Source organism: Triplophysa dalaica, chromosome 12 (genome assembly GCF_015846415.1).
Source record: "Triplophysa dalaica isolate WHDGS20190420 chromosome 12, ASM1584641v1, whole genome shotgun sequence".
Lineage (NCBI taxonomy): Eukaryota > Metazoa > Chordata > Actinopteri > Cypriniformes > Nemacheilidae > Triplophysa > Triplophysa dalaica.
Window position 1 is genome coordinate 23576369 of NC_079553.1, and position 8605 is coordinate 23584973.

Sequence of the window (8605 nt, forward strand, 5' to 3'; positions counted from 1 at the left end):
AGAGATAGAGAGAGAGAGATAGAGAGAGGGAGTCAGTGTGTGCGTGTATGGGAGGGGCAAACCCTACGGTATGGGGACAAAATGTCCCTACAAAGATGGCAATATCCAAAATACTTGTCCTTGTGGGGACATTTTTGGTCACCATGAGGAAACAAGCTTATAAATCAGACAGAATGAACTTTTGAAAATCTAAAAGAGCAGAAAGTGTTGTGTGATTGTTAGGGAATATGATATACAGTTTGTACAGTATAAAACCACTGTGTCTATGGAATGTCCCCATAAAAAAAATGGAAACCCAATATATGTGTGTGTAGGTTTTACTGCATGTGAGGGACACATTTTTGAAAATGTCCCAAATGTAGTGAACCTAGTTGAGAAGGCTAAAACCAATCTTAATGTTAGGGTTATCTTAATGTTAACATGTTTGTGTGAAGGGTTAGATTTTGTGGATCAGTATAGAACCTATTCTACATATTTATGAGAGGTCTGCACAAATGTCACGTGTATGTCTCATTATGATCTCTGGTGTAAAGTTTATTTCTTTAAGATATTATTCTCAGTGTCTGTCAAGAAATGGGTTAAACTCACACAAAGTTTTTAAAAGCTGACTGCACTTTTTTTATTAGAAATGAATATCATGGGTACGGCTCATAGTTTTTCTATATGTCTCTGACTTTATACCGTAGGCAGAAATCAAAACTTACTGCATTTACACATACTATTGTATTATTGTGAACAATTCCGTTCACATTTGATACTCAAACTTTCTAAAAAGTCTTATCTTTTTCATCAAGCTTTTCCCATTTATACAATTTTCGCTTAAAAACTTTAATGTTAATTATCACATTTGATTTGGAAGAACAACACATTATGGATCAAAAGTCCATCTCCTCTCTCACCTGTATCTCTCATCTGATGGGTTAGTTTAATCTATGGCAGTGAAACATGTTGAATGACACTCCAACACAGATTTCAAACTTTTAAATGTGGAATTGATTCTGTTGTGGCTTTTATTTACCTGTAAAGAAGCATAAATACAAATAAAATATCATTGCACTTGAGTGAATACAAACCTTTCTCTTTAATCCTCTCCAACAAGCAGCTGCACTGCATCGTCTGACCATTAGATGGAGACAAAGTCTGACTGACCAGCACCAATCCTCTGAACCGAGAGAAAGAGACACTCACTTGACCAGTGATGCACTCCTGTGTTATGATGTGTTACCCATGCGTCTGACGGTGATGAGTTACCCATCATGCACTGCTGCGTCTGACGCTGATGAGTTACCCATCATGCACTGCTGCGTCTGACGGTGATGAGTTACCCATCATGCACTGCTGCGTCTGACGGTGATGAGTTACCCATCATGCACAGCTGCGTCTGACGGTGATAGTTACCCATCATGCACTGCTGCGTCTGACGCTGATGAGTTACCCATCATGCACTGCTGCGTCTGACGGTGATGAGTTACCCATCATGCACTGCTGCGTCTGACGCTGATGAGTTACCCATCATGCACTGCTGCGTCTGACGGTGATGAGTTACCCATCATGCACTGCTGCGTCTGACGCTGATGAGTTACCCATCATGCACTGCTGCGTCTGACGCTGATGAGTTATGCATCATGCACTGCTGCGTCTGACGGTGATGAAGATTGTGAGTTTATCTCCAGCAGTGACAGAAACACTCAGAGCAGAGGAATCAGAGAACCCGTTTCGAAGGAAACAAAAGACATTGCCACAATAGAAGCAGAATGTGGATCAGATCATTGACAACATGACATTTAGTTATCAGTACATTAGTAAGGTGGGTACATGTCTGAATACTAAGTGTGTTTTTGTATGAACTGTGATTGATGAACCAGAGAGATCAGATTACACATCTGATGGACACAAATAAAATTTACTATGGTTTAAGAAAGTAAAATACCACGTTTTACTCTAACATAACACTTTAATTAAGAAATGAAAAATTAAAAACACTTTAAGACACGTGTTTCAGACGTGTTTGAGAAGAGCAATGTCTGAAACAAGAGCACTCAGAAATCACACAAATCTAAACACACCGTGTGTGAACTGAAAATCACATTCTAGCACAACGTTTAACACTTCACCCCATCCAAGTCCTTCTGCATTTACAAATGTCAATATAAAATACTAATCACATCAATGAATGATATATTTTCTCATAACATCTCTGATCAAAGTAGAATCATTACAGGAAAAAAATTCAAGAATTAGTTAAAGAAAAACCATGTTGTGTATGTAAATTGTGTGTGTTTCAAAGCTCTACATACAGTGACAGGCAGCACTGAAGCCATAAACAACACAGAGAGAACCTGAGAGTCAAAGAAAGCAAACATTACCCACAAGACACTGCGGTCCATCCCACAAACAAACACATTATTCTGAATGAAACAAGGAGTCACATGGTGAGTGTGAGATTTCCAGTCTAATGTGACGACTCGCTCAAACCACAATCGCTGGCTGAACTGCGGCTCATGTTGGACAGACTGGCCATCAGCGCTTTCACTTTATGAGCGTAATAATTCCTCAGATTGACTGAAGGAGCCTCTTTAATTCCTCCGTCAAAATCACACCTCTTCATGATGGACTCCAACTGCTTCTGTCTCTTATAAAACAGAGAAAACTTATTAAAAATCAAAGTGATCGGAAGCACCATAACTAATATTCCTGCCAGGATGCAAAAGGAGGCCGTCAGTTTTCCCGCCACGGAGCCGGGAACCACATCCCCATAGCCCACGGTGGTCATGCTGACCGTAGCCCACCACCAGCTGGCCGGAATTGTGCTCAAGCCCCCGTTGTCCTCCTTCTCCACTGTGTACGCCATGACGGAGAAAAACGACACGCCGACGGCCAAGTAAAGCAATAGCAGGCCGATCTCCCTGTAGCTGTTGCGGAGCGTAGCACCGAGGGAGCGCAGGCCAGTGGAGTGACGTGCTAGTTTCAGGATGCGGAAGACCCTCATGAGCCGCAGAACCTGGGCCACTCGACCAAGGTTCACAAGTGCCGGGCTGCTCTTCGCAACCAGGTTAGCCATCAAAGTGAGATAGAAAGGTAAGATGGAGACCAGGTCGATGAGGTTCAGCGGGTGCTGGAAGAAGTGCAGGATGTCCGGCGCTACGGCAAACCTGGCCAACAATTCAAAGGTGAACCATCCGATTCCGAAACGCTCCATGGTCTCGAAGCGCGGGTCCTCGAGGGGTCTGCCGTCGCCGTCCAGGAGTGTGAACTCGCTCATGCTGTTCATACACATGGTGGCCACCGAACCCAGCACGACCAGAATGGAGAAAATGCTGATGACCCGGCTGGGCAGTGAATACCCCGGATTGTCCAACACCAGCCAGATTCTGCGCCGGGCACTACCCAGAGGTTGCTTGTCAAACTTTCCAGCATTGTTGTAAAACTCGGCGATTTCATCGAGCGAGGATGCGGTGTTGCCCTCTTCGCTCTTGTCGTCCCAGTCCGTCTGCCCGGGCTCCATCTTGCGACAGTGGTACATGCTGCTGCAGCACGAGTCGATGAAGAACTCGTTGATTCCCCAGTACTCGATTTCCTGACTAAAGGAAAAAATACAGAGCTCACCCATGACGTGCAGCCTGCCCGTGTTGTAGAAATGCAAAACGTAAGGAAAGAGCGCTGGATTTCGGTCAAAGTAAAACTCCTTGTCAAAGTCATCATAATCGTCACACAATTCCAGGATCGATTCTTTGGAGCGACACTGCAGCAGTCGCGCAAGTCTCGTCTCGGGAAATCGCGAGAGTCGCGTGGACAGAAGTCGACGCCTGAATCCTCCCACATTGATGCGTAATATGGCGCCCTCGTCTGGTGCATGCGCGCCCTGTCCCGTCATACCTTAACACCCTCAGTAAACACGAGCAGTAAAACGCCTTTCTGGGACAGCATGGAGACAAATACACGGCGAAAAGAAGCTTTTAAGACCTTTACGTGTCTCTACCGTAAACACGCGGAGTCAACGCACGTTTCCTCACATAAAAACCATTGAGAACGCTTCCAATCCGTTCGACGCGTTTGAGGAGATGACATCGGTATAGACTCACCGCGACGTTCACCCGTGACTCACAACACACGTCGTGCAGCGGGAGCGCGCCGCGCACGACACTCCACTGAAGAATTAAATCGATATAATCAAAGAAAAGGACACAATCAACTTCACTACATCTGCTCTGCGCGTGTCACCTGCCATGACAGAAACGCATTTCTACAGATGTTGTGACAGTCAAAAGTGTCGTCATCACCACTGCACCGCCCATCTGCGTGACATCACGATCTAAAGCTGTCATGACAGTCGTTTTTTAATATGTTGACATGTTTCATGTTTGTGAACAGTTTAGTAAAGTGTTCTGAGTGACTTCCAACAACAGATTTCTCTGGACACAACACTGAGATTTAAAAAAGAATACGATTTATACACCACACTTTTATTGTCAGTGTCTACAAAACTTTGACAATTATATATTTCTCATATGACACAAATAACATGCAGCCTAAAGAGTTTTTTTAACGTTTCAATTAACACGCACACACACACAGACACACACACACACACACACACACACACAATGTCTGCATGCAAGTATGTGTTGTAATGTAAGAGAATAGATCCACTGTCCACCCAACACATCACTGTGGCCCTCGCCTGCAACACACACACACACACACACACACACAGAGCACTATTGTCCTTCTCAGCACAAAGAATCCTGTAACACACACACACACACTTACAGAAGAGCCCAACACTGCCGGTCATACCAAAGAATCTGTAAGTATTTCTGATCATAATGTTTCTTTCTCTTGAAGATAATGTGATGAACAACAGACAATGTAAATCGAGACTCTCTGAATATTTTTGTTGCTCTTCATCATTAAACTGTGAAATTCTTTCTTCAGCTTTTATACATGATCAGAGTCTAACATAACCCACATCGAGTCAAACACACAAGTGCATATAATGGATAACACAATGTAGATGTTGTTTTATGTTGTTTTAAGGGATGCAACACATGCTGTATACAGCAGATTCTTTAAAGTGTGTGTTGTGTACATTTTTTATGATTTATGAGCATGTGTGATGTAAAAGGTGATAGAAACAGTTAAAATGATGGAGATACAAACCAAACCAAATCAATGAAAAGCAAAATGAAATGAATTTGCTGTTCCATGATGGGAAGGAATGTGATTTTGTGTGAAGGGTTTTATTTGAGCTTGAGTCTCATGTTGTGTGTGGTCTGCATGAGAATCAACATCTGACGTTCTGTTTGTGACATTCTTTATCAGAGGTCTATCCATCCAAGAGGTTGTGTTGAATTTGAGTGTTGTGGTGTTAGTTGTGTGATTTTCACATGACCCGTGGGAACAACTGCTGAAGATCCAGCATGGAGGTACAAAAATAACAAAAGCTTCTAGTTTATCGTTTGTTTTGTGTCTCACTTCAATGCACGACACCTCAACACAACAAACAACACTGTACTTGTGTTTGTGTGTTCAGTGTGGAACTGAGGAAAAAATCACAATAGTCACACAAAATGATTCATGTAATGACAGCAAATAGTATTTTGACAGAAAGCAGATTGTGTGTGTATGTTGAGTTGATAGACTTTCAGAAAGTGACAGTTATAATGATGTGTGGGTGTTTGGAGCACAATGCTTAAGGACCAACAAATCATATTGATGCCTGTGTGTGTGTGTTTGTAGGTTTATATTGTGGGCATCTGTATCGCAGTATGTGGCAACTTTCTAATCAGCATCTCCCTGAACATCCAGGTAACACCTGACACACTTTTGTGTAGTATCCTGATGTAACATCACAACATCTTTTACATTTTCAAAATAAACATCATTTCCTTTACAGTCAGGGTGTGTGTTGGAGGTGATGTTCTGAGGTTTTGTTGTGCAGAAATACACACACGTGCGTCAGTCACAGAGAGGAACACGGCCGTATTACACCAGTCGCTTGTGGTGGTGTGGGATCTTGTTGATGGGTGTGGGTGAACTGGGGAACTTTGCTGCTTATGGATTTGCACCGGCGTCTCTCATCGCACCCCTCGGCTGTGTGTCTGTCATCGGTAAACCTTCTCAAACATCATCAGAATAATAAACACATCATCCTTGTTTGATTCCTCGAGTGAAGGCTTGTCTTCTCTTCCAGCAAGTGCTGTCATTTCTGTGGTGTTTCTCAAGGAAACCTTACGGGCTTCAGATATTCTGGGTGAGATGATCTCGTCGGGGATTCTCTATTGTTCTGTTGAGATTGATGAAGTCCTCATACGTGTCAGAAATACATTTGCTGACTCACAATAACAGATAACCTTATTCTGAATGTATATGGGCAGTTTTTCTAAATCTTCTCTCTTGATCAAATCAACTAGTCCGTTTTAAATGCAGTTAAATCAAGCATCGTGATGGCAGTAACAATAAAATCAAGCATCTGGAACGAGTGATAGAAATCTTCCACAGACACACACACACAGTTTCATTTCTTTCATTATTAACAGTGAGATGAGAATCAAACGCACGAGCACAAGTGAACACAACACGTCATGATGTATAAACAGGTTTTTTATGCATCATCAAACGTGTTCAGACTGACATGTAGTTGATTTGGAATAAATTATTTGTATCTTTTGTCAGGAGGAGCTTTAGCGCTCACAGGCACCTACTTTCTGGTCACATTTGCTCCTCATTCTTCTCCTCATGTAACAGCCAACATGGTGGAGCGATCGCTGGTCAGCTGGCAGTTCCTGATTTACTTTGTAGGTTTCTTATGCGGTTTAAAGTCATTACATCAAGTCATATATTTGATCAATATAATCAACCTGTAATGTGTTTGTCTGCAGATGTTTGAGGCGATTCTCTTTGCTGTCCTGATGTATTTGTATAAATGCAGGAATATTAAACACATCATAATCATGATGCTCATGGTGGCGCTGGTTGGTAAGAAAACATTATACATGCAAGCTTGAATTTAAATAACATTTCACATGTTACAGACTTTTTTTTATTATATACTGTAAGTATAACATCATATACATTCTTAGTAATTGTAGCTCTAGAATATGTATTGGGTAGAAATGATGGGGTCATGATGTAAAATGTCCTAAATCCTTTTCTGTCTTTCAAGGCAGAATTTGTAATAATGATTTAAACTTGTAAAACACAAACAAATCATTTGAATAAAAGCGTTGCTAATGATTAAAGGGGTTTTTGCGTAGTTTTTTTGAGGATCTTTTTACAGAAATGCAGTATAATAAACATACATATAAACTATAAAGATGTAATGAAATGTTATGTTTTTATTAACCAAAATCATCTATTTCTATCTACATACACCGCGGGTCCCCTCGCATGTTGTGTGTCAGCCGTTGTACTGTAGTGATCTGAAGTGGAGGGCTGGAGTGAGCCGCTGGTCACTATTTCTGACCTCAGCGCTGGAGATACCGCTAGATTTCATTGACTGTTCCTTTAAATGAAATGCATATTAGCATCAAAAGAAACATGTTTTTGTTGCAGCTTCATTGACAGTGATCTCTGTGAAAGCTGTTTCAGGAATGATCACAGAGACTGTTCATGGAAGTCATCTGCAGTTGACCTATCCCATCTTCTACATTATGTTCATCATTATGGTCATATCGTGTGCATTTCAGATCAAGTGCGTCCGAAGACTGAACACAAACATACTTTTTTTATTGAAAGTCTCCTGAGGAACGGTGTTAATTCAGATTGATGTCCTCAGGTTTCTGAATCAGGCCATGAAGATGTTTGACGCCACTGAGATTGTGCCCATCAATTATGTGTTCTTCACTGCCAGCGCTGTTGTTGCAGGTTTGACTTCATCTGATATCTAAACTCTATATACATATATACGGTTTATGAAAAACAATATTTATCTTTTTCTAGGGATCTTATTTTATGAAGAATTCTATGGATTGTCCTTGATTTACATAATCATGTTTATAGTCGGGTGAGTCCTTTTTAAAGATTGGTCAGTGTGCATTAATAATGTAAACCTGACCTGTGTGTAATTGAGATGCATTGTGTGATTGTTCAGGTGTCTGCTGGCCTTTACTGGAGTGTTTCTAATCGCCAGAGCTCGACCGAGCATCAAGATGGACCGTGTGTTCATTTCAATGGGCCAAATTCCAGGTATTCCAGTAGCCACTGACGGTCATCTGAGCAGTTTAACGTTTGAGTAACAAGTGACAACAAGACAAAACTCTTTGTTTTAGGCAAAAGTTGTACAGATAAAGTGCAGCCGCAGTCAGACGACAGTAAATATGGGACATTGACGTCTAAATTCACCTGCAACAGCGGAATTCAGCAGGACGAAGCGTAGAGTCAAAGCGCCACCTGCAGCCAGATGAGGAACTGCTATAATATATCAGTGTTTGTGTGCGAGACAGCAGGTCTGACTAATTCTTGGAATTTTGAAATAGTTTCATTATGATATGCATAACGGTCTAAATATTTCGAGAGTATTGTGATTTTTTTAAGACCTAATAAAGTCCTGTTACAAAAACAAAGTTTGATGAAGCATTTATAATAATCTGCAGGTTTTGTGAAG

At 41.5% G+C, this 8605-nt stretch overlaps 2 protein-coding genes across 3 annotated transcripts; one reads left to right on the forward strand and one right to left on the reverse strand.

The window, feature by feature from the left end:
* Positions 1-1405: 1405 nt before the first annotated feature.
* On the reverse strand, positions 1406-4270 carry LOC130433436 (potassium voltage-gated channel subfamily S member 2-like). Its single transcript, XM_056763305.1, has one exon. It carries the CDS (start codon positions 3872-3874, stop codon positions 2453-2455), a length of 1422 nt encoding a protein of 473 aa, XP_056619283.1. The 5' UTR covers positions 3875-4270; the 3' UTR covers positions 1406-2452.
* A 90-nt stretch (positions 4271-4360) lies between these two features.
* Positions 4361-8545, forward strand: LOC130433437 (NIPA-like protein 2). 2 transcript variants are annotated; one of them, XM_056763307.1, is made up of 12 exons: positions 4361-4807; positions 5323-5426; positions 5740-5808; positions 5897-6110; positions 6194-6253; positions 6676-6797; positions 6882-6978; positions 7555-7693; positions 7778-7866; positions 7942-8005; positions 8093-8187; positions 8271-8545. In XM_056763307.1, the coding sequence occupies exons 4-12, from the start codon at positions 6023-6025 to the stop codon at positions 8375-8377; spliced, it is 861 nt and encodes a 286-aa protein (XP_056619285.1). In that variant the 5' UTR covers positions 4361-4807; positions 5323-5426; positions 5740-5808; positions 5897-6022; the 3' UTR covers positions 8378-8545. The 2 variants fall into 2 exon arrangements, with proteins under 2 accessions (XP_056619285.1, XP_056619284.1); XM_056763306.1 differs by having other exon boundaries at positions 4362-4807; positions 5942-6110.
* The last annotated feature ends 60 nt before the right edge of the window (positions 8546-8605 follow it).